Source organism: Mauremys mutica, chromosome 1, assembly GCF_020497125.1.
Source record: "Mauremys mutica isolate MM-2020 ecotype Southern chromosome 1, ASM2049712v1, whole genome shotgun sequence".
NCBI classification, from domain to species: Eukaryota; Metazoa; Chordata; order Testudines; family Geoemydidae; genus Mauremys; species Mauremys mutica.
Genome location: NC_059072.1, coordinates 103,625,048 through 103,651,449, shown reverse-complemented (window position 1 = coordinate 103,651,449; position 26,402 = coordinate 103,625,048). Strand labels below are relative to the sequence as shown.

The window sequence follows — 26,402 nt, the reverse complement described above, 5'->3', positions numbered from 1 at the left end:
CCCCTCAAATGTGGAATTTTCCCCACAAAATTACACCCCCGAGGCCCAAGATGGGTAATTTTCAGTTCTGCCGCTGTCAGAGATTTAAGGGTTGAAATTTCAAAGTTAGAAACAGGAGGTGGATACAACTGGAAAAGGGAGATCCCTGGCTTTCCAGTGTGGTTCAGGACTTGTTACTACACCAAGGGCCTGAGAGATCAGCCATTTTAGGTACAGTAAAGCTATTTCAGGTATTTTTTAAGGTTTTTATGGTGCCCTCTGATCCCAGGGGGCAAAGTGTTTGTATATTAGAGCTGAGATCCCCATCCTCTGCTAATGCTATTGCACACAAAAAATAATTCCAGTAAAAATGTGTAAAACTCTCTAAAACATTTGTAAAAAAAATATTCTGTCACGTATGTGGTACATACATGATGATGCAATGTGGTACATATATTTTACCAGCAGCAAAGGTTGGACAAACATCTGTCAGGGATGGTCTAAGTTTACTTGGTCCTGCGTCAATGCAAGTGGCTGGACTAGGTGACTTCTCAAGGTCCCTTCCAGTATAGCCTACAGTTCTATGATTCCATGATTAGCTATTCCTGGATCCTCCCCTCACCACCGGGACCCTGATCCTAAAGTGACTGTACGTGGCCAGACTCGTACTTGTGTGTGGATCCCTACAGTTGTCAACTGGGCTCCCCATGACCACAGGAGCCAGTCTGTCTGCACACAGTCAGTCACAGGATCAGGGCCTAAATAAAGCTAGTGTCACTTACTGCATTTAAATCCTCAATCCTTGTGTTCACACCATCAGCCATTTCTCGACGTTCAGCAGCAGACTCTGGACAGGTATATACTGTAGCACGAAACCTAGTATGAAGAAGGAGGAAAAGACCCAGTCATACTTACTGTCGCTATGCACAGTTATTTGTAAGACTATTTGCACACTCTTTTTGGTTGAAAACTGTCCCCATCTCCATTTCATGCACTGGGATGCACTGGCACTGTAGCTGAGGCGCAGTTATACATAATCCGACAATAAATGTGACTTTCATTCTGTGCTGTGAGTTAAGGTACCTGATTTTCCTTAGGCCATGTCTATATGTGCAGCTCTGCAGCGGCGCAACTGAATGGATACAGTTGTGTTGCTGAAGCACGTCTGGTGAAGACGCTATACCAATGGGAGAGCCCTCTCCAGTCAGCATATAAAACACACCTCCACAAGTGGCATAAGCTATGTTGGCAGGAGAAGCCTTATGTTGGGGTAACTCGCAGAATATTCACATCCCTGAGCAACATATGGTTTTGCCAACATAGCCTGGCGTGTAAACCTAGCCTTAGTGGAAAGGATTTTAAAGAGTGACAAAAATAACATTTTCTGCAAAGCCAAAGTGAGTGAGGTAATATCTTTCATTAGGCCAATTTCTGAGAGAGACAGACTTTCGAGCTTACACAGAGCACTGCTTCAGGTCTGGGAAATGTACTCAAGAGTATCACAGCTAAATGCAAAGTGGAACAGGTTGTTTAGCATAAGTAGTTAACACATATTTGAAGGGAACATTCAAGGTGAAGAGGCCGATTAACACTAGTGGGTTACAGATTGTGGTAATAGGCCATGCCATAACGAGGGCAAGGCGAGTGAGGCACTTGCCTCGGGCGCAGAAAGTCTCTCCTTCAGCGGCAATTTGGCAGCAAGTCCTTCCCTCCGAAAGGGACTGAGGGACCCGTTGCCGAATTGCTGCCAGTCGTTGGCAAGGGAGAGGGGCAGCACATCCGGCTCTTGGGCGGAAATTCGGTGGCAGGTCCTTCCTTCCGAGAGGAACCTGCCACCGAAGAGCCCCTGTCCTGTCCCTTGCCTCTGGCGCAAAAATCCCTAGTTACGGCTCTGTAATAGGCCATAAACCCTGTGTCTCTGTTCAGGCCATGATTTTTAGTGTCTAGCAAAGTCACGAATTTAAGCTCCCAGGCTCATCTTTTGAAGACATTGTGCAGGCTCCCTTTGAGGCTGAGGACTGAGAGGTCAGATATAGAGGTTTCGCTTTGTGAAAAAACTGTTCACCGACAGGCAATCGGGTGTTTCTGTCTTTTTGGGGGGCATCATTTTGTTATGTGAGTTCATTCAAGAGCACAGTGATGTGATGGTCTCATTTCACCCGTTTAGCTGTTATTGGGGCGTGTAATGCAGTTTCTGAAAAGTCAGTCGTGTAACAGAGTAGCCATTAGATGTCCCTATAGCACCAAAACTTTACGGTAGCCATTCACCTTTATCTTTGCATCACAATTACAAAATCAGCATATCCCCAGGCAGTGAGCTGTTACACGACCCACTTAAGAAAGAGCCATCACTGAGGAAAATGTTAATAAAACCCAGTTAGTCTAGAATGTGTGTTTTCTATATTTATTTGCTAGTGTAAACAACTAAAATTGAGAATGTACAGTATTGTGTGTTATTGTAGACTGAGGCCAGGCCTACACTAGCAGCGCTAGCTATAGTTGTATACATCATCAGCAAAGCACTCCTTGCATGAATGCAGCTATCCCAGCAAAACTGCAATTTGTATAGTAAAAGCACCCCCCAAGTGAAACAAGCTATACTGGTGAAAGCCATTTTGACACTGTAATTGCATCTACACAGGGAGCTTCACTGGCACAGCTGTGTTGGTCAGGAACCACACTTCTTCACACTTCTGGCTGACACAGCTGTGCCTCCAGAAGTCTGTAGAGTAGACCTGGCCTGGGGCATGGACTCAGTTATGTCAGTCTAAATGTCGACACTAGTAGGAGCACTTTTATATTGATAAACCTATGTTCACACTGAAAGGGTTTTGCTGATTTAACTGTACAGGGATAGTTACAGTTAATGCACGGTCTGCATTACTAAGGCCTTGTCCACACACAAAAGTCTACACCTCCCCTAATCTGGATTCAGCCATACCAGTGTAAATGTGCTTATACCAATATAGTTGAGGCCTGGTATACACTTAGACTGATCTAGCTACATCACTCAAGGGTGTGAAAAGCTCCCGAGTGCTGCAGTTAAGCCAATCTAACCCCAGGTGTAGATGCAGCAGGTAGACTGAAGAATTCTTCCATCAACCTACTTACTGTAACTCAGGGAGATATATTACCTACAAAGACTGAAAAACTCCTTCCAATGATGTAGGAAGGGTCTACATTATAGTGCTAGGCTGCAGCTGTGCCACTGTAGCGCATAGTGTAGACTTGGCTTTATTCCTGTACAGGAAGGGGAATAAGCGATACTGGCATAAAACACCTTTATTCCAGAATAACTGTAACCACGGTAGGGGTTGTACTGGTATAACGATAGCAGTTAAAAAAAAAATCACACCAACAGTTATACCAATACAAAAATTACACATAGAGCAGGCTGTAGTTTGTGTTAAACTTATGTAGTGTACACTGACAGGTTTTCTGGCCTGCTGTCCACTGGGACCCTCACAAAACAAGACACACATCTCACGAGGCTCTCTCAGTGGATAACATTTTTAACTACATACAATGAATGAGTGTCAGGTAACATGATAGCTTCTACTTATACACAGATTTCTCAGTCAGTAGCTGTTTGATTCATGCAGCGATGGCATAATGTCTAGTGCTCGTGCCATCACTGTCACTTCAGGGGATGTCACAAAGGTTGTATTGAGATATGGCTCCATGAATCAAACAGTTGAAAAAGAACGCCTAGAAGAGAATGCTTCTTTTTTACACAAAGATACATGGTCAGATTATCAGCTGGTGTAAAGTGACCATTCCACTGGTTTTAAAAGACAGCACGTGACATTTAGAAATGAGCGTCACATCATGGTCTCAAGGCATGTCACGGTATGTTTCCCAGAATCAGTTCTAGCCCATACGTGAGGAAGAACTGTGGCAAATTTAACAAAACACACAGCAGTGTATTTGACCCCTGTACAATAGGGGTTCTCAAACTGGGGTTGGGACCCCTCAGGGGGTTGCAAGGTTATTACATGGGGGTTTGCAAGCTGTTGGCCTCCATCCCAAACCCGGCTTTGCCTCCAGCATTTATAATGGTGTTAAATATATAAAAACGTGTTTTTAATTTATTGGGGGGGGGTCGCACTCAGAGGTTTGCTATGTGAAAGGGGTCACCAGTACAAAAGTTTGAGCGCCACTGCTCTATAATCACAATCATATATCTTTACCTAGCCACCCGCTCTGAACAGGAGCTCTAACCACAAACCATCCTGCAAAAGAATCCCAGGGTTACTAGGCCTGCTTAATTATCTCCAGCTTCTTATGCTTCAGAGCTCTTAGCCCATCTTTTAATTGGTATTTTTAATCAAACTTGAAAGTTTATTCCACCGTGCTGTAGAGTTCCTACATTTTGCACATTATCCCAGCAATGCTACTTTGATCGTTTAACAGCCCCTTTGCATATTAAATATCCCCTTTGCCGTAATGACAGACATCTATGAAAGCTGAAGGAGAATTCAGCAGGGAACCCTTACACTGATAAACCCATTTTAGCATTCACATTAGCATCTAGGCAGCCACCAGTTTAAGAGAAAGGGAAAAATCTCCTTGCTCCCACCCCTCCGTCTCTTTAATAAATTTGTGCATGGGATTAATGCTCATGAAATTGGCAGACTAATGTTATCAGTTAGAGCCAAGCATATTGCAAGTGAGGGATGTGCAAGCATTCCATATACTGTTCCCCCAGTCAAAGCTTATTCTGACCTGTAAAAGTCCTGCTATTCCAATCCAGGGTTTCTGCAGAATATTAACCGTTAATGGCTGTGCTTAATTGTGCACTGATGATATTGGGTTTCTGATGTGAGCAAATGCTTTTTAGGGACTACAATGGCACCACCAACTTCATTTCTACTTTTAAATTAACCAGGATTAGGAGAACCTACGAGCATGTCCACAGAACCACTGCTCAGTGTCTGCTTCCCACAAAGGAGGAGTCTGCTTCAGCTGTCAGGTAGAGGGTATAGGTGTTGGTACCTAACTCCCTTTGAATTCCAATGGGATTTGAGTACCTAACTCCCTTAGGCTCCCAGCTGCCCTCAAGGGGCAGAGGTTCACGCTTTTAGCTCTGGGGACCTGAGTTCAATCCGCATTGACAACCAAAATGATGATGGTACTTATATCTACTAAAACTGTTTTCTGAAAAATTCCCGCTGACTCTACAATGGGTTGGGTGGCAGCACCGGTGAGAGCCCTGGCGTAGACAGGCCTTCAGGCATAGTCGTCACCATGTTACATAAATGACAAATTTTTGTTGTTGCTTATTGCAGCCCGCTGTAAAGGCAGCCAGTACGGGACTGATCCCGCTCCCATTGAAGTGAAAGGCAAAACTCCCATGGATTTCAATTATGCAGGAGCAGATCTTAAAGGTCAGATTGTCAAGCTGGAGCTCCACAGTCAAAGACCTTTGCTGGAAAAATTCCCCTTCCTGATCCAGTCCTGACTGAGCCTAGGGACTAAGGAAAAGGCCCACCTACCAGATGGCTGTGTCAGGTATGGTCAGTTCTGGTTCTCACATAGGGTTCTTTCTTGGAGTCATCCTTGCAAAAATCTGCCAGCCTTAAGACTTGGGCTAACTATGCCGAAGGGGGGGTTATGTATGAAAATGTATTCAGTGACAGTTAATCAAATCTGATTTACACAATACAAAACCCATCAGTACTGAGTGCTGTAAAACAGTAACGCAGTATTCAGATCTGATTAGTTTTTTTAAAGTTTGCATGACTGGGAATGAGACGGAATGGTTAAGATTTTAATTTTTATTCTTTTCTGTTTCCTTTCGATACCAGTTAAAGAGACTAGCACAGAGGCCAGCAGTTAATTCAATATAGAAAGGTTTATTAAAAATATAGCACCAGATCCTTTAAACAGAAGCTTAATAAAATTTGTCCTAAATTTTCAAATATGACTAGAGATTTTAGGGATCCCCAGTTTTGGACTGCCTAATAAGGGCCTGATTTTCATAGGGTGGGTGCTGAGACCTTCTGAAATCCAGGCCCATTAAGGTATCTGCTTAGAAATCTAGAAATTGAGGCTCCTGAAATCCCTAGTCACTTTGGAAAACTGAGGGCCTTAATTTTAAAATGCCAAAGTGATATATATATTTGTTATTAGACACAGCAGAATTAAAAAGCAGGATGGAGCAAATTGGTAGAGCTGACAGCAGAGCGCTGAGAAATAATCTCTACTCCCAGTCTCCTTTAGCCAATCCTGCCAAGTAAACACCCCCCGAAAGAGTCATTGCTACTTTCTCAACAGCCTGCCTTACCCATCACAAATCTTCTTGATTTTTTGGTTGAGCTGCTCTCCTTGATAGAAGATAATGAACACATTCTTTTTCATCTGTTCCTTCTGAAAAGCAATGCAAGCAGATTTTAAAATGCTCGTAACGAAGTACAGCACAGTACTGAAAAGATTTTTAGTCACTTTTTTTCAATAGCATTTTTTTAATAGTTTTCCAGGAACAATAATTAAAAACACAAAATGCTGTTCAGAGGGGTTCCCCTGGTTGCAAACACAAGGGCTAGGGTATCTGTTGCAGGCTGTGTATACTGGAGACAGAAAGCCAGCAGGTGTGACACCCTCAGAAGAAGCAAAGGACAGGGCTTCTTGGGCAGAGAGCTTGCTGGAGGGACAGATCTGGAAATTTCTAAGCGAGAAAACTGTTTGTTTCTACTGTGTTCAGGGACACAGAACTTTGTGTACACTTTCGTAAATAAACAAGAATACACCAAGAATGTACCTGACAATGAGTCCTCATCCTATTGAAAACAGCCCTACAAGGCCCTGATTATTGGCAAACTGCTCAGGCCAAATGGGCAACAGTGATCATAACAACTGAAAATGGGGAAAACAAAGATCTGTTGTGTTTTAATGAGGGCCTCCCAGCCCCATACTTGTCCAGCCTGCCTCTTACTATATGGATTAGCCTCTTTGAACCCCAGTTTTAACTCAGGTAGCAGGTACAGTAGAGTGGCAGAGGGTTATCATAGCAGTAGTTTGGGTGTCTCTAAAGGTGTGCGTGTGTGCGCATATAAAGTGAGAAGGAGGTGAAGCAGGAGTATACCTACCGTAATAGGGTCCTCCAGGGCAGTGTCCATTTCAGTGTATCTCAAATAGATGTTTCCCCTGCAGGCTCTCCACAGTAAACGCTCAAAAGGCACCATCCTTTCCCTTTTTATCACCCCTGCTGTGAATCTAGGCAGCGTTAACAAGACAGATAAATGGCAGGCATATTTTTGAACACGTACCACACTGGGTTTTATAATCATTAAGGCTCCATAGTCTATGTATTTACATTCAAATCCGACCTGGGACCCTGGCTACAGGTGTGCCTGTAGTTAGGTGAGGCCTCTATATTAAGAGAAGTTCAAGCACGGATCTTACTTCTTAATCTATTCACTTTTCTCTAACTTTTTAGGGGGCTATAAGCCCACCTCTTTGTTTCATGATTAGGGGAGGGAGGGAGAGGAGCAGGGAGAGAAACAGGTTCATTCTCTTCTTAAATATGTGAAGCGGATATAGTGATGGTGAAAGGCACCTGGCTGACAGCACTGGAAACTGAAACACTCTCTATACACACAGCCGTTACAGCACAGGCAGGGCAGGTGAGTTTCACCACATTGACCGACCAATGTACCTCGTCCTCAACCTGACGAGGTCAAAGGTTTAGAGCAGAGTTCAGTTTCCTGGCTTTCTCTCCCTCTTAATCTAGCCCCAGGCTGGAGTAACTAAGCCCTGACTCAAGGCAATCTTGCTATCATGAGGGCTACTAAGGAACTGCCTACATTACAAAACACCACTGTATGGGGATTTAACCACGACTAGCTGCATAGTAGCGAACATGACTTGTCTTAGCCAACATTGCTGCAAAGTCACAATCAGCATCATGCCATCTGCCTCGACTGCATTCAAACTCAGTGCAGCTTTCTACTGTAGACAAGCCCTGAGTGTAAATGGTGCTTTCTGTGATGTGCACATCTGTCATAAGAACATATCGGCCATACTGGGACAGAACAATGGTCCATCTAATGCAGTATCCTAAATTCTAACAGTGGCTGGTGTCAGACACTTTGGAAGGAATGAACGGAACAGAGCAATTTATTGTAGATCCATCCCCTGTTGTCCAGTCCCAGCTTTTGGCAGTTGGAGGTTTTGGGACACCCAGAGTATGGGGTTACATCCCTGACCATTTTGGCTAATAGCCATTGATGGACCTATCCTCCATGACTGATCTAATTCTTTTTGGAACCCAGTTATACTTTTGGTCTTCACAACATCCCCTAGCAACGAGTTCCAAAGGTTGAGTGTGCATTGTGTGAAGAAATGCTTCCTTTTGTTTGTTTTAAACCTGCTGGCTATTATTTCATTGGGAGACCCATGGTTCTTGTGTTATGTGAAAGGGTAAATAGCACTTCCTTATTCACTTTCTCCACACCAGTCATGATTTTACAGACCTCTATCATATCCCCCCTTAGCTGTCACTTTTCTAAGATGAACAGTCCTATTCTTATTAATCTCTCCTCATACAAAAGCTGTTCCATACCCTTAATCATTTTCGTTGCCCTACTCTGTACCTTTTCCAATTCTAATATATCTTTCTGGAGATGGGGCAACCAGAAGTGAAGTCATTGTTCAAGGTGTGGGCGTACCATGGATTTACAGAGTGGCATTATGATATTTTCTGTCTTATCGATCCCTTTCCTAATGGTTCCTAACATTCTGTTCGCTTTTTTGACTGCCATTGCATATTGAGCAGATATTTTCAGAGAACTATCCAAAATGACTCCAAGATCTCTTTCTTGAGTGGTAACAGCTAATGTAGGTCCCATCATTATGTCCGTATAGTTGGATTATGTGTGCCTTGTTAGTGTCCATTACTTGCATTATTAACATTGAATTTCATCTGCCATTTTGTTGCCCAGTTTTGTGAGATGCCTTAATAACTCTTTGCAGTCTGCTTTGGACTTAACTATCTTGAATAATTTTGTCTGTAAACTTTGCCACTTCACTGTTGACCCCTTTTTCCAGAACATTTCTGAATATGTTGAACAGCACTGATCCCAGTCCAGATCCTTGAGAGGCCCCACTATTTACCTTTTTCCTCTGTGAAAACTGACCATGTATTCCTACCCTTTGTTTCCTTTCTTTTAACCAGTTACTAATCCATGAGAAGACCTTCCCTCTTATCTCATGACTATTTAGTTTCCTTAAGAGCCTTTGGTAAGGGACCTTGTAAAAGGTTTTCTCAAAGTCCAAGTAAACTATATCCACTGGATCAGCCTTGTCCACATGCTTGTTGACTCCCTCAAAAAATTCTAACAGATTGGTGAGACATGATTTCCCTTTACAAAAGCCATGTTGGACTCTTCCCTAATATATAATGTTCATCTATGTGTCTGATAATTCTGTTCTTTACTATAGTTTCAACCAATTTGCCTGTATTGGAGTTAGACTTACTGGCCTGTAATTACTGGGATCACCTCTGGAGCCTTTTTAAAAAATTGGTGTTACATTAGCTATCCTTCAGTCATCTGGTACACAAGCTGATTTAAATGATAGGTTACATACCAGAGTTAGCTGTCTGCAATTTCATATTTAGCTCCTTCAGAACTCTTGGGTGAATACCATCTGGTCCTGGTGACTTGTTACTGTTTAATTTATCGATTTGTTCCAAAAGCTCCTCTAATGACACCTTAATCTGAGACGGTTCCTCAGATGTGTCTCATAAAAAGAATGGCTCAGGTGCGAGAATCTCCCTCACATCCCCCGCAATAAAGACTGATGCAAAGAATTCATTTAGCTTCTCCACAATGGTCTTGACTTTCTCGAGTGCTCTTTTAGCACCTGGATCATCCAGTGACCCCACTGATTGTTTGGTGGGCTACCTGCTTCTGCTGTACTTAAAATAAATTTTGCTATTCCTTTTTGCGTCTTTTGATAGTAGCTCTTCAAATTCTTTTTTGGCCTGCCTAATTGCACTTTAACACTTGACTATATGCTCCTTTCCAGTTTCTTCACTAAGTTTCCCAGAGACCACTCAACAGCTGTCAGATGGCAGTGATTTTCAGTCACTGGGCACATTTGAACCAGTGACCTGGAGCTGAAAGGCTGCCCATCCCATTTAGCAATACTCTGAGCCATAAAGATCAGTTTTTTAATCATCTATTGTCTCCTTCAAAACACTAATGTTGCTTTCATTTTAATCAATGAGTTACAATTGAGAGACTGAAAAGCAGCCTGTACTAAGCTATTTGAAGATAGGAACTGAATTCAGCAAACCTCTAAGACTGGGTCACTGTGCTGAAACCAGCTTATTAATGCTGGTGTAAGTTAAAGGGAAGGGTATATTTGCACTGGCCTTATTAAAGCTATAAGCCTATAGCCATACTGACCCCAACTTTGCAGCCACTGCGACAGGAGTACTTCTTAATTCCAACAGACCAGAAGTGTCTTCGTTGAAGAAATCATCTGGTAGATTGGTTTCTGTCTGAAAGCAGAAATCATCATTTTCTTTTGAAATTATTTAAAAAACACTAACATATTCCAATGGATTTAACTGTTGTCACATCTTTACTGTTGCTACTGTTTGTCTGAAGACAGTTTTCTACAGAGAGCTAGACCAAGTGTCAAATTTTCAAGTGTCAAAGTGACTTAGGAGCCCATGAGATTTAGGCACTGAGAAGCCTGAGACCCAATGAGACTTAGGTTCACCAAGACATTTTGGAAAATTTGACCTCAAATCTGCAATAAAGGAAATCTGGAGTCTTTTTAACCCCCATCAAAAATAAAGCCAAAAGCATAAACAACTTAAAAATTCATCAACCCCTCTGTGAACAAGAAAGAAGGACAAAGCGGACAAATAGTAACACATCTGAAGAACTCTCACCTCAAAGAAGTCCTGAGTTTTCTTCAGGAGATGTTTTAGTTCAGTCAGTTCTAGAAAGTTCTGTTTCAAGGTTTGCTGATTCTGATTGGCTTCCTGCAGCTCATCCTCCAGTTTCTCCAGAACTGTCTGTTTACAACCAAAACAAAACAGGAAAGATGCAAGACAGGCCCAGTTATCCTTTTACAGGCTGCCACATCCCTGTCAAAAGGATTGTAAAATAATATGGGCAGATATGTCTGATTGTGCAATAAACACTTTAAAATATTCATCGGATGTTTAGGTATATGCACACAGCTATCAAACCCCTAACCTTCCCCCTGCTATCCTCTCTGTTACATGCAGTGACTCAAAGTTATATTTAGGCACTAAATTAGGCAAGCCAGCAGACCATCATTCTACGTGAAGATACATCATGGTCTCTTCTCAGACAGTGACAGTCAATCTTGATTAAAACCAATCAGTTTGTAAACTTCATTTCCAGTTGGATTAAAAGCAAACAAACTCTGTGCTTCTGAATCAATGGGTTCTTTTAGGACACATCATAGCCCAAACCAGCAAACTGCTGAATGCAACTTCTGAGGTTCAGAGCGGCTTCAACTCCCAGATTTCCCAACAGACTTCAGTGGGGATAGAGGGCTCATGGCACCCTTGTAGAATAGGATCTAAATCTTAGAGGTATCCATTTACCAACGTTCAACAAATCAAGTTTCCTCCAATCATCACTACTAATCTCCACAGGCAAAAGTAACATGGCAAAGGGCTATTCTTTCCTATGAAACCATGGGGGTTTTCATGATGGGGAATAGGTCATGAATAGGCCTTGGCTGGGATTTTCAAAGGGGTCTAAAAGAACTGCCTGCCTCCCTTAGGATCTTTGAAAATCCCAGCCGTAGCCAATGTGCTGAAACAGTCAGATGTTTCAGCCTAGCTGTTACCTCTTCAAGAAGAGATAATCCAGCCCTGAATGTAGTGGTCACAGCACCAGGTTTCACTTCAGTGCAAACAGCCCTGGTATTCTGGTAAAGGCTTCTACTGACATGGCTGCCAGTCAAAACAGGGTAGGGAACAAATGATATAAAAGGGGAAGTCTATAGATAAAAAAGTTTAAAAAAAGAAGAGCAAGTGGATTAAACCTCAGAAGACCCTCCCAGTACACCAGGAGGCCTGGAATAAATAAATTCTGTCTCTGATCAACTCTGTGGAGAAAATACGTGATTGGAAGTCAGGAGTCTGATTTTCTGCTGCTAATTGGGTATGTGAGTGGGCAAGTTATTTAACCTCTCTGTACCTAAGTTCCCCCCTGTAACAATGGAGATCATTATGCAAACTCCCCTTTATACTAAAGCACTCTAATATCTATCTCTGGGAAGCGATATATAAATGCAGTATTATTAATCTATTACACAGTGTTGTGCCACAACTACAGAATAACATGGCTAACCCATGAGAATTTTCAGAGTGGCAGCCGTGTTAGTCTGTATCAGCAAAAACAACGAGGAGTCCTTGCGGCATCTTAGAGACTAACACATTTATTTGGGCATAAGCTTTTGTGGGCTAAAATCCACTTCATCAGATGCATGGAGGGGAAAAAAACAGTAGGCAGGTATATATACAGTAACTCCTCACTTAAAGCCATCCCGGTTAACGTTGTTTCGTTGTTATGTTGCTGAACAATTAGAGAACATGCTTTTTAAAGTAGCGCAATGCTCCCTGATAACATTGTTTGGCAGCTGCCTGCTTTGTCCACTGCTTGCAGCTAGCTGGTGGGGGCTTGGAACCAGGGTGGACCAGCAGCCTCCCTATCAGCTCCCCGTTCCCCTAAGTCCTCTGTGAGGCAGCCGCCCAGTAGGCTACCAATTGCCGGCAGTTCAGCTGTCCCTCCCCTCATTGCCATGTGCTGCTCCTGCCCTCTGCCTTGGAGCTGCTCCCAGGAGCCTCTGGCTTGCTGTGCAGGTGGGGGGAAGAGGGGGCTAATGCCAGGGTGTCCCTCTCCCCCCTGCTCCTGCACCCCACTTACTCCATCTTCCATAGAAGGGGGAGTGCGGGTAGGGGGAGGGGACACACGACGGGGCTCAGGATGGAGGGAGCATCCTGGCAGCAGCTGCCCTCTCAACTTGCTGGTCTATTTAAAAAGGCAATGTACTTAGAGTGGGGTCAGCGTACTTAAAGGGGCAATGTGCATCTCTCTCTCACACACATGGTGTGTCTCTGTCTGCCATACTGTCTCCCCTCCCTCCATTCGTGTTTTCATAGACTCTAGGACTGTTGCCTTGTAGAGTGTGAGGCTACATCAACAACAACAGGTTAACCCTTGAGGGCTCAGCCAATTACTAGTTCATCATTTAGCAGTAAGGCATTCCCTGGGAAATAACCCACCCTCTTCCACCCTCTGACTTCACCATCTCAACCAAGTTTCACAATCATCATTGCTGTGTACCAGTATTAAACTGTTTAAAACTTTTACTGTGTGTGTGTGTGTGTGTACACACACACACACACACAAAAATTGTCTTTTGTCTGGAGAAGAAAATTTCCCTGGAACCTAACCCCCACTATTTACATTAATTCTTATGGGGAAATTGGATTCGCTTAACATCATTTCGCATTTTTCAGGAACATAACTATAACGTTAAGTGAGGTGTTACTGTACCCTCCCATCTTTTCATGTACTATGTATATATACCTGCCTACTGTTTTTTCCACTCCATGCATCTGATGAAGTGGGTTTTAGCCCATGAAAGCTTATGCTCAAATAAATGTATTAGTCTCTAAGGTGCCACAAGTACTCCTCGTTGTTTTTTCATGAGAATTTGCCACTGGTGAGTCACTTCCCTCCATTTCTGGGACTCACATGGTTTTCCTGAGATGTTAAATATGTGGATTTATATGTAATTTCACTCCTCCCCTGCCCAATCTTGCTTCATATGCCCTCAAGGCAGGGCAGAATTTTGTACCTCCAAATCAATCATTTCTCGAGGCAGGGGGGTCTCGGGATACTTTTCAGGTTTGAAGATCACAATCTCATTTTCCATTTCATTTTCCAGAAAGCCTGCAAGGAAAAGGCACTGTTAGGCTTTTCATGGGGTCACTGACACGGCCTGCGGTGGTGACCCGAATGTGACATCATGACACATGATCACAGTATTCAAATGTCATTCGACATTTATTCTAGGAGATTCACCAAATATTTGTGGAACTCTTCGACACCCAAGAATCTGGCTCCCTGGAGCCTCCCTCAGCAGAAAGGAAGCTGCTCCTTCTCCAGAGGAGATAATTGTATACACCTGGGAATCGTGACTGTAGTACAAAGCTAACCTAATCATAGACACGGCAGTGGAAAATGATCATTAGTTCATTGTGCCTGCTCTCCGGCCTACTGTTCCTTACAATATAGTATCCAGTGGTTTCTCCAGAACAGTTTCAAATCCTCAAGGGCTGGGGCTACTCCAACCTCCCTCAGTACTCCTGGTGGAATTCTGCGCCAAAAAATTAAAAATTCTGCGTACAATATTTCAAAATTCCACAAAATTCTACATATTTTATTTGTCAAAATAACACAATATAATCACACCAGTTTCAATTATTTATGGTCGTTTATTTCAAAATACCTGTCAGCAAGTACGTCTGTAACAATACAGACAACAAAAAAGATTCAGGAAATGTTTTTTTGACAAATAGATTCCTTACTAGGCATATTAATACAGAACTCTGAGTAATAATTCATTTAAACTACAATATGGAACTGTATTTCCCACACCCCTCAGAAGTAGTGCAAAGGTTTTGGGGAGTCAGGGGTAACGGAGGAGCTGAGGGAGAAGGAAGTATATTGCTGGGAAGGAGCCTGGGTGTGAACTTGGAGGGTGGTTGTGTATGGGTGGGAAAAGTATGGAACACGTTTTTTGGGGGAGTGCGGGAGCATTGCCAGGGAGCTTCCCCCATGCAGACCCTGGCTGATCCCTAGCCTCTCCCATTCAGTCAGGCACATCTGCCCGTCCCCATGTGTCTCTGTGCCCTCACTCAGCTACCCCCCTGTCCCTATGGAGGAAGGTGCCACCCTCTCTTGGAATTCTCTCTTGGTGCCAGGGACCAAGTGGAACAGCTTGAACAGGAGAAACAGAGGGACCTCCCATATCAGACTATCCCATAGCCCAGCAGTTAGGGCACTCACCTGAGAGATGGCAGATCTCTGTTCAAATCCCATCTCCTCTCAGCTGGAGCGAGACTTGAACCAGGGGTCTCCCGCATTCCAGGTGACCAACCTAGCCACTGGGCTAAAAGTTATGAGGGAGCTCTTTCTCCTCCCCTCCAGTTGTTTTGTGTGAGTTCACCTGCAGGGGCCCAATCTGGTAGGTGATCTCTGGGCCTGCTTACCAGATTGGGCCCCACAAGTGAGTTGGGCGGAGGAAGGCTGATCTTCCCCCAGTTCACGCATCGCACTGGGGCTTGGGCATCTGGATGTCTAGAGTGAGGCAGCAGTGCGTGTGCTCAGAGACAGAAACACAGGGGCAGAGGTAACTTCAAATGCAAAAATGTAGGCACCAAATGAGTTTTGTTGCCTGCAGCGTTCAGTGGCAGCTGACCGGGGGTTTGTGAATCCCGGTGGGGCCTGATTCTGGGATTTAGGTGCCTAAAAAAGCAGTTAGGGTACCTATGACTTTTTGTGAATCTAGCCCTATACCCTGACTTTTTGTTTGCACGCCCTTCAAAATCCAGACCCTGCAACGTGCTGAATACCTTCAGTTCCGCTGACTTAAACAGCTCAAAGGAACAGCAAGTCCTAACACCCATTCCCCATACTGTCCTGTCCCTGTTTATGTACCCCACTTCCAGCTAACACCAGCTGAAAACCTATCCCCAGCCAACAACAGCTCTCACCCTCCTCTCCCCAGCAAGCAGCACTGGTCTTAAGTATCCAGGGCCCTCTTCCAAAAGGGACAGGGCTGCAGGCTGGAAGGTAGGAGACCTACGGTCTACCCCCAGCTGTGCCACTGACCCACTGTGAGACACTGGACATGAAATTTAACCTCTCTGGCCCTCAATATAGCCACCTGTAAAATGCGGAGAATAGTGCTTACCCACCTTTGCAAGGTGCATGGGGATCAACGAGTGATTAGCACTATACATGCTAAGTGAGTGTAATTATTTCCCCCTCACACAGTAGAAAAGTATCAGAGGGGTAGCCGTGTTAGTCTGGTTCTGTAGAAGCAGCAAAGAATCCTGTGGCACCTTATAGACTAACAGACGTTTTGCAGCATGAGCTTTCGTGGGTGAATACCCACTTCTTCGGATGCAAATAGTAGAAAAGTAGAAATTTTAAGGATCCTACGGACACTTCAATCGATACCATTTCCTAGCAAGCCCCACAAAAATGATGACTAAGAAAAAGCAGCTTAAAAAAAACCCCCATTTTTGTTGCCTGCCGGCTTTTTAAAGAAATCTCTCACTGGGACGGTGTGCTTTGCTGCAGGAAGTATGTTCTAATGGTTAGAACACAGGACTAGGAGTCAGGACCCTGGGTTCCATTTCCAGCCCACTTGTTATGTGATTTTATGTAGGACACTTAACCTCTCTTCTCCTGACTTTACCCACATGCAAAATAGGTGTGATATGTACACTCCTGTCGTCATCCGTCCCCCTCTCCCAGTAGTATAGTGGCACTTAATTGGTGCATGCAAACACATCAATGCCTTCAGATGAAAAGTACAAAGACTTTCTAATGAAATCTTTGCCATCTTTAGAACAGACTCCATCCAATTTTGCTAGTTAGAACACTTTGTTTTTTGAAATACTAGATTACGATTGTTCTAGAGCCAATAGTGTTGTACAAACATCTACTTACGGAGGATCCTCTCCAAGGATTCACATCTTCTGACTTCATTCACAAACTTTCTCTGGAAGCTGTTCACATTCACGTTCAACTAGAAATTAAAAAACAAAACGAAAAACCAAACAAACCCAGGGCTGAATGTAGATTGCCAATTGGGTGACTTTTAGTTTAACTGTATATTAGCCTTGGTGAAAGAGCTGCCTTTGCATATTACTGAACCTTGTAGCCTCCTAGCCATACAACAGGCACCACACAAACAATGGGAATACAAAACTTCTTCAGACAATCACTGTGCCTCAACCGTGACTCGTATCCTTGGTCCATTCAGTCATGGCTTCTCTGGCTGTCAAAGGTCTGAGCTGGGGTAGAAAAGACTTCTTGGATTTTATAGATTTAAGGCCAGAAGGAACCATTGGGACCATCTGGTCTGACCTCCTGCATAACAGGGACCACAGAATTCAGCCAGTGATTCACTCAAGACAGCCTGCCCATTATCCTGACAAAGGAGAGTTCTTCCCTACAGTGCAATGGGCTACTTGCCACTGAGGAACTGAACCAAGATCCCTGATCTCGTGTCACCAGGGCCACTGAACAGGCATCAGACAATTATTCTCCACCACTGCCGACCTCACTTAGATATGAACTAGTGTCCTAGCAATGGGAGACTTGATATTCTCCTGAACAAAACTCTGAATCCTCTTTCCTCTCATTTCTTTAAATAACCAAACCTCTGTTTGGGAATGTACTTGCCAGTGTCACAGGTGAAACTATTTGGGGTGTAGTTTTGTGAGGCACATTCCATATACCTTGTTTACACTAAGCAAATTACCAAACATTTATCTGCACTGATGCAGCTCCACCGGTGGAAGACATTAACCACTGCCCCCTGTCTGTAGTACAGTTTCCACCATTGCTTCCAACAGCACCACTGCAGATAAAAATATTGATGAATTTTCCATGTCCCATAGCAGACCTTTTTGGTCTGCTAATTCACCAAGGATATTTCAGTCGCTATGCCATTCACTACTGCAGTTACCAATAAATCTGTTTCAAGCATGTATAAATGCTTCATAGTCTCTTCCTTGTACAGATAAATCTCATGCTGCAGTTTTTGCTCTCCTATAACAACGTTCTTGTAGATACCCACTTTGGAAAACCACCAAAGGTAACCAGGTGATTTAGGTGGGTGAGAGGGATTGACTTTAAGGATATGCAAATGATGCCTAATTGTCATGCAGAGAAATGGTTCATATTTTCTTAGCTGAATCTAACTTCTGGCATCAGGCCCAGATTTAGCTGATGAACTGGAGGAGCAGCATCTTCCTTGATGGGCTTAGATTTTTGCAGAAGCACCACACTGTTCATACACTTCAATCATGCATAATTGGCATCACATGGAGATATTACATCCTTGCTCATCTTTACTATAGAGACTACAATTCCCAGCAAGCAATGCTCTGTCTGGAGCCAAGATGTCTCTGCTCTGATTATGATGGAGCTCTGTGGATGTGATCTCTATGGATCGTATCCGCATATTAAAGTTATGGGTGAGGGTGGCCACAGACTGCATTGTAGGGTAGTAGACACCCTTGGACTCCAGCAATTCCAAATGCCTCCCCTTACAAGATACTATAATTCTCTCAGAAGAAACCCTCTTTACTGTAGATAATTCAGACTGTCTCTCTGTTTACCATACTGTATCTGGCCTTAAACAGACATTTAAAAAAACCTTTGCTTCAATTTTCAGACAGTGACACTGTTCAGATAATCTGATCAAATGATTTTCCTGCCATGACATGGGTTCCAACTGGAAAGTCAATGAAAGGAAGAGTATTGTGTGTAACAGTAAACTCAGAGTAATTATTGTTACAGTAGAACCTCAGAGTTACGAACACCAAAGTTACAAACTGACCAGTCAACCACACAGCTCATTTGGAACCGGAGTACGCAATCAGGACGCAAGCAACAGAGATTAAAAAAAAAAAGGCAAATACAGTACAGTACTGTGTTAAATGTAAACTACTAAAAAAAATAAAGGGAAAAAGCAGCATTTTTCTTTTGCACAGTAAAGTTTCAAAGCTGCATTAAGTCAATGTTCAGTTGTAAACTTTTGAAAGAACCACCACAATGTTTTGTTCAGAGTTATGAACAACCTCTATTCCTGAGGTGTTCGTAACTCTGAGGTTCTACTGTATTTGTATTCGAGTAGTGCCTAGAGGCCCAAGTAAGATCAGAGTCCCAGTGTGCTCTGTATATACACAGACTGTCTCTGCCTCCACAAGTTGACAATCTAAATAGACAAGACAGACAAATGGAAATATTTTTATCCCCATTTTACAGATGGGGAACTGAGGTGCAATGAAAATAAGCAACTGGCCAAGTCCTGCAGGCAGTCTATGGCAGAGCTGGGAATTGAACCCACATCTCCCAGTCCACTGCCTTAACCCCAAGGCCACCCTTCCTTTCTAGAGCAAGGCAGCTATTTACAGTCTTTGTGCCAAGCCCTTCCAGCATAGGTGCTGGAACTAGAGATGCAGGGGAGGTCTGCCGCACCCCCTGGCTTGATGTGGTTTCCATTATATAGACAGGGTTTACGGTTTGGTTCAAGTGTTCTCAGCACCCCCACTACAAAAATTGCTGCAGTGCCCCTGCCTTCCAGATTAATCCACTGTCCCAGCAGGTCCATCTTTTAGGACCCAACCACATTTACAGTGGCCCTTTAATAGCTGATATCCCACCATTCCTACCCGAGAACCTCTCGTAACTACTTACATCTCTGAACTGGACCAGGCCCAGCTCGCCAAGCTCTGCAACGCAGCAATAGGCAGCCTCCACCTGGAGAAACAGCTGCGTCAGACACATCTCCTCACTCCGGAACATCGACGCCATCTCGCTCGCTCTTGTTCTGCACCAGTGTTGATGGGAGAATTAAGGTGGCGGCGCTGCCTTGTTTGCCTTGTGAGAAACTTTAAAATGTAAAGGGCTGTACAAATGCTGGCTTATTAAACCAATACAATGAAAGCTAATTGCGGGGCACCCAGAAAACCATCTGCACCTTCAGTAAAACTTAGGGTGGTCAAATGATTAAAAAAATTAATCGTGATTAATGGCAAGAAACTGCAATTAATTGCAATTCATTCTTTTTAATCAAGTTAATTTGTTTGGAGTTAATCGCTTGAGTTAACTGTGATTAATTGACAGCCCTAGTAAAAGGGTGACAGGTACAAAGCGCTGGGGTGTCTTGATATGACCTGAGTAAGGACAACGATGGAACTGGGTTTAGCTATGAGGGGTTACAAAGCCCGTCAACCACTGCCCAGCTGCAGAGGGCACTGACCGAATCCCAACCAGCCAGCCGCTTCCCACAGCTACCTCCAGGCCATTCTGTGGCCAGAACAAAGAGCCATTCAGCCATGCACCCTTCTGCCCACCCAGACACAGCCCTCAGCTTGGGGGCAAAGGGTGTAGGGCGGTTATGACAGCAGGAGAAACCCCCCTCCCCTTTATGGTGAGGATCCAACTGCTTTCCCCATCACTTTCATGGCCCTCCTGTGGCATAAAAGGGGGCAGAATGCAGCCACAGGTCAGTACACCATATATAAAAATATATGGTCTTTGTCCGAGTTACTAACACATTAGGGAGACGATGAATTTTAGGCATCTAGTTTGCTTCTCCCTATTTACACCTCACAACTCTCCAGAGAGAAAAATCAGGGAAAGAGAGAGAATCCAGAAAGAGAATCCTCCCACCTTTAATCCTCTGTCTCCTCACAGTCCCTCCAGTTCTCCTCCTCCTGCTAGCTGCGTGAGGAGTGGGCCTGGGGAAGAGAGCAGCACGGAGAGGGCTCTCTACACAGCACAACCTGCAGGGGAGGAAGAAGTGCTGCAGCACAACAAACAACAGTGTTTCTTCCTCTCTTGAGGGCAGTAGCCATGTCCCCCATAGAGTCGTCATCATGGCAGGGTGGAAATTTAGCTGTGGGGTGGGGAGGGGTGCATGTTTGTCATGGGAGGTGAGTCTCGCAGGTCGTCTACATCAAACAGATGAGTGAATCCTGCCCCCTCCTCCTTTCCCTGGGCCCAGCGTAAGATCTGGACACTTCAGACCACCCAAATGTGGGTGATTAACATGTTTGGATGCTAAAACTGAAATTCACAGTACTGTCCACAAAAGTGATGAGCCAACAGGCCTGACATCTTGTTCCATTAAACTCATCTTGAATATAGATAGGTAAGGGAGACTGATCTGTTTCGTGTCAGTTTCACTCCTAACACAATGAGTTGTTTGGGTTGCAAACACAGCAAGGGACTGTTTACATCATAAAAGGGAAATCTATTTTCATTTAAATTTAAATCAACATTTCTTGGAATGTTTCATACTAATATTTGGTTTTATAAAATGCTTTCCTGCTTGCTTGCTTTCACAAAGGGCCTATTTTCAAAATAAGACACCTGTGATGACATAGGCAAAATGTACATGCAATTTTTCATTTGCTTTGTGCATGCTATTATCACTATTTCCATTAGGTAACTGCACATGCAAACTGCAGATAATCATGTCACTGATCATTCATGCATGTAATCAGCTAATTTCAATGCACAAACATAGCAGTCACTTGGCCAGAAGAAAGATGCAATTGAATACATTATTTCCATGCATTTAAAAATAAAAATCAGACCCAAACCTATATTTTTATACGTCGAATACTAACTGCATCCCTTTATGAATTTCTTCCACCTAATAACAAAGGTGGGAAGGGAACTGTCCCTAACCTGCTCTCTTTTTCAACCCAATCTTGCAATGCTTATTCCTAGTAGGTCTGCAGGTTTTCAAATCACCTCTTTTTTAAAGCACCACGGCCATTAAAAAAAACACCCTAAAAATAATAGATGAGTTTTACAAAATATGTTAAATGGCCTGATTTATGGAGATCCAATGAAGTCAATGATTCCTATAGAGAGTCAATGGATATCTTTTTTCCTCTGAGCTTTCATTGCATCACTCACTGAATCACCTGTTCACTAAGTAGTTTAAGGTATAGAAAAACAGAACATTTGTTAACTAATAACTTGCTAAAAATATATATATATCATCTGTCAGTTTCACATGGCTGAGATAGGATGCGAGCAATACAGCTGGTTGGGAATTTCACAATAAAACATTTTTTCCATCAGAAAATACAGATAATCAAAACCTAAATTGTTCAGTTTCAAGAAATCTCCCCATTTAAAAAGATTTGAAAAGAAAAGTTTCCAATTTGTTGAAACAGCCCATTTCAACATTTATGAACCAAAATTTTCATCCTTCATTTTGAAATTGTAGGTAATTTATTTACTTTAAAGGTTAAAAAAAGTCAAGATTGAAATCAGTTCTCAAATTAACATTTCCTCAAAATGAAACATTTTGATTGACCCAATCCAAAGTGAGGGTTTTTTTTTAAAAATCAGATTTTTGATTTGTGAAAAATTTCAAGAAAATTATTTCCTTCCCAGCCCTAATGAGCATAGTAGAAGTTTCTCATTTACTTTAGTCACTGTTTGGTTAATATGGAATATAGTCCCAATCTGAGCTGCTGTCAGTTTTCTCTTCCTCAAAATTCTTCAGTTTCACAAAGGGATAGCTAAACAATCATCCACAGTTACTCCATTTGTGATCTCCTAAGTTACAGTTAGAATGTTCACACATTTAGATATAGCTGGAAGAGTTAGTTGTTGATTTAAAAAGAATATTAATGTGTGTCATCAGGTCAATGACCAAAAAACTTTATGTAGGCTGCTTCCTTAGCGGGGCTGGGAGGAGAACAGCCCATCAAGTCTTAACAATTCTAATGGTAGTTCTACGACAATGAAAATGTTGTATTTTGGCTTAGCTAGCTAGAATTCTTGTGTTAGGTAATATGAATGCCTGCTCTTACCTTGATCACCTGCTCTTTATGGAGCTTGAAGAATTCTAGAACTACTTCCAACTCTACTGAGCAGCAAATGAAGGACTGAAGTAAACTTTTCTTTCTTTAACATATCTTTAGAAACTAGTTCTTTTAAGGGCTGAACTAGTCTAGACCGGAGAAGAGAGACCCTTTTTGTCCTAAAACAGTCACAGAGTGAAATGGATCAGGAGCTGTCTGGCTCATTCTAAATGTTTCATGTCAGCTCTGTGACAAGAATTGGCTGTTTTGTCAGCATGCAGAGTGTTGTGATTAATAACAAATCGGCCATGCCTCCTTGCACCTCCAAGGTGCTCTCAAACGAAAATGAACTTTTGTAAAGTGCCGTACTCTGAGAAGCATAAACCAATGAAAGCTCATTCAAATATTGGTTAAAGAAATAGCAACCCCCAGGAAACAGAGAAAACTTTCAAGCTGTTTCTCACATATCTCTTTTTATCAGCTTAAAGGCAAAGATACAATACTGGAGATCAAATAGGAACAAGGAGAAATTTATAACTTTCTTCCAGCCAAACATTGGTATGAGGTTAACGTGGAATGTTCACACCCCAAAAAGAGGTTCTATCAGGAGTATTATGCTAGTGATCATGAATGCTGATTTTATGGACCTTTATTTTTATTGGTTTGTGTGATGGGAAATGGATCCTTTACAGTCCTTCCCCTCAAATGCTAAAGAAAAAAGACTCAGTGAAAACCTGGCTCCAGTGAAGTCAATGGCAAAACTCCCATTGATTTCAAGGGAGTCAGGATTTAACCACATGATTTTTTTCCCTTTGAAAACTGTACTATTAAAGTGAACGTTAGTACTCATGAAAGCTACTACACTGTTAGCCCCAGAGACTTGAAGTCCTTTACTCTTCAACATGCCAAGCAAAGGGGAAGCAGGGAGGGAACGGTGTCTCAGAGGGACGGTCCCTCCTGGGGTAGGGAATCTTATGCATTACCCCTTGCTCAGGGCTGTGGACTAAGGGTACTTCTACGCTGCAGCTGGGAGAATCTTTCCCAGTGCAGGTAGACAGATGTGCTAGCTCTGCTCAAGTTAGCTGGGGGCAGAGCCATCCCTTGGATACGGCGAATCTGGGTGACCGCCCTTGGCCCTGCACTTTGGGGGGCCCCACATTTGGATAAAATCGTGAGGTGGCGGGCAGGGAGGTGAGGCAGGTGGGTGAATGGGGTTAGGGTGACCAGATGTCCCGATTTTATAGGGACAGTCTTGATTTTGGGGTCTTTTTCTTATATAGGCTCCTATTACCCTCCACCCCCGTCCTGATTTTTCACACTTGCTGCCTGGTCACCCTAAATGGGGTGAGGAAGCAAACAGGGAGGCAAGTGGCAGGTAGGCAGGCAGCGAGAAGGACAGCGGCAGTCGGTCGGGCTGTGGGGCTGTCGGTCGGGCTGAGGAGGTGAGCGGCGGCTACTGGCAGCCCCCCTATGAGAACTTCCCCCTCCACCCGCACCTCCTGCCCACCAGCAGGCCCCAATCAGCACCTCCCACTCCCTTTCAGTGCCTACCTCCTGCCGCGGATCAGACGTTTCATGGCGACAGGAGGCACTGGGGGGAGGGGAGAGGAGCGAGGGCACAGCACGCTCGGGGGAAGGGGCAGAACTAGGTGGGGAAGAAGTGGAGCAGGGCCTTGGGAGAAGGGGTAGAGTGGGGGCAGGGCCTGGGCTGAGCTGGCGGGGGGAGGGGAATCACCCCCCAGCAGATTAGAAACCCGGCGCCTATGTCCCAGGCCCCACACCCCCTTTGGGACGGCCCTCGCTGGGGGTAACATGGGTATCAACTCACCCTAGCCACCTAACTCTGCACCCAGGGGTCCGGATGTGTTTGTACTCAGGCGGTTAGCCCAAGCTGCAGTCTGTGCTACTCTGTCCTGGTGACACTGCTATTTCTAGCATGCTAGCTCGAGCAGAATTAGTGCGTCTGTGTACCCACGCTGGGAAGCACACTCCCAGCTGTAATGTAGACATACCCTCAAAGGCACAATCAAGCACTATATGAATAAATTGTACTTGTGTGATTGGACGAACAGCTCCCAAGGTTGGCCTAGCTACAGATATATACCCCTCTACAGCTGGGGACTGGGATCCACTGGAGGGACAAAGGCCTGTCTCAAAGCAAATCATGAAGGCTAATGATAATGCACGTGACTATGTAAAATAGGGTATTGTCTAATACCTGCAGGCTTTGGACTGTTAAAAGAGACAACGACACACTTTCTGAGACCCAGACTTTCCTGGACACCCAACACTGAGCTCACATGCGGAAAGCTACAGTTTGACCAGGTGGAGTAGACAGCCACACTGGCAGAAACAAAGAGCTTGCGAATACGTAAGGCCTACATTTTCAAACAGGGACCAGTGATTCTGGGTGCCTCGGTTTTTGGTTGCTCAGCTTGAGAGGGAGGGTGCTCTGCACTTTCTGAAACATCCCCTTCTCCAATTGGGGTGCCCAGAAAGCTGAGGCATCTAAAACCAGGGGTTACCTTGGAAATTTAGGCCTAAGGTTTTCATCTTGCTCAACTGGCATCCTCCAAGTGACTTTAGAGCCTAGAAACTCTGCTTGGTCCAGAGATTGCCTGCTTTTTGCCTGTTTTGCTTGTGATTTGCTCCTTGTGTTCTACCCTGTGTCAGTGAACTCTGCTTTTCATTTAAACTAGCCAGAACTGGAGGCGACAGCTGTTGAACTGAGGTACTTACCATCAGGAGAAGAAACTTCATCTCTGACCTTCAAGGGGACAGAGGCAGGAGTGAAGTAACTAGCTTCAGTACTTGGTCCTATTAGGATCCAGGAAGTGGGTGGGCGGAAGCCCGCCCCCTGCTAAAGGACCTCCCCCCAGCCTAAGGGGAGGATCCACAGGACCTGGAAACCAAGTGATTCCAGGGGACAACTAATGAGATAACAGGGACAGGAGTGAGGTCAAAGGGCCAAATGAAGGGAACCGGAGGGAGACACTGAGCAGAGAACCCCAGACAGCACCCACTGGTCCGCGAAGGTGTCAAGGAAGCCAGCGGACGCCACCCAGAGGAACTCTGCTCACATGTGTGAGCAGACAGAGGATCAGAAATAGGCCCCACAGTCACAGGAGACCCCATCGGCCAACCTCCTCTCCCTGGTTTTGTAGATGGCCATTTTAGCCAGGGCCAGGAGAAGGTTAACCAGGAGGTCCCGTGACTTTGCTATTAGCCAGGATGGGTAAGGAATGGTGTCCCTAGCTTCTGTTTGTCAGAGAGTGGAGATGGATGGCAGGAGAGAGATCACTTGATCATTACCTGTTAGGTTCACTCCCTCTGGGGTACCTGACATTGGCCACTGTTGGTAGACAGGATACTGGGCTGGATGGACCTTTGGTCTGACCCAGTACGGCCGTTCTTATGTTATGTTCTTGTGGGGCCACAGATAGGGAGAGTTGCATTTCCCCACCCAAATAGTGCTGTGAAGGAGCTGGCACAGGTCAGAGTGGGCATTGCCAAACAAAGGGGATGCTAAGCTTGGTTATAATGCTATGAGAACAGAAATCATCATTCATTCATTGGCTGAGGTGTACTGATGCAATAAAATAAACTGGCTACTCAGGATCTCCCATGTTAAGTCTAGAATCTTAACCACAAGATCCCAACAAGATCATATTATTTTAATGCTAACCTAGTTTTGTTCCTAACCATTTAGTACAAACAATCAAACTCTTCCCATTTTTATTCACAACATTTCAGTGGCAGGCCCAGAATTATATTCAAATACTGT

At 44.0% G+C, this 26,402-nt stretch overlaps 1 protein-coding gene across 3 annotated transcripts in view; it reads right to left on the bottom strand.

Moving 5' to 3' along the window:
- ATP6V0A4 (ATPase H+ transporting V0 subunit a4) overlaps window positions 1–25,434 on the bottom strand; it is a 53,057-nt gene extending 27,623 nt beyond the window's left edge. The window contains exons 1-10 of one of the 3 annotated variants that reach the window (XM_044999163.1): window positions 22,628–22,691; window positions 20,463–20,575; window positions 19,485–19,667; window positions 16,725–16,803; window positions 13,840–13,934; window positions 10,886–11,011; window positions 10,392–10,486; window positions 7,068–7,194; window positions 6,266–6,348; window positions 762–855 (exon numbers count right to left, since the gene is read on the bottom strand). In XM_044999163.1, the coding sequence (XP_044855098.1) occupies window positions 762–855; window positions 6,266–6,348; window positions 7,068–7,194; window positions 10,392–10,486; window positions 10,886–11,011; window positions 13,840–13,934; window positions 16,725–16,803; window positions 19,485–19,601 (816 nt within the window). In that variant the 5' untranslated portion in view covers window positions 19,602–19,667; window positions 20,463–20,575; window positions 22,628–22,691. Of the gene's footprint in view, window positions 1–761; window positions 856–6,265; window positions 6,349–7,067; window positions 7,195–10,391; window positions 10,487–10,885; window positions 11,012–13,839; window positions 13,935–16,724; window positions 16,804–19,484; window positions 19,668–20,462; window positions 20,576–22,627; window positions 22,758–25,357 lie in introns of those variants that run through there. The other 2 variants (XM_044999183.1, XM_044999174.1) reach the window with 2 other exon arrangements.
- Between the last annotated feature and the right edge of the window lie 968 nt (window positions 25,435–26,402).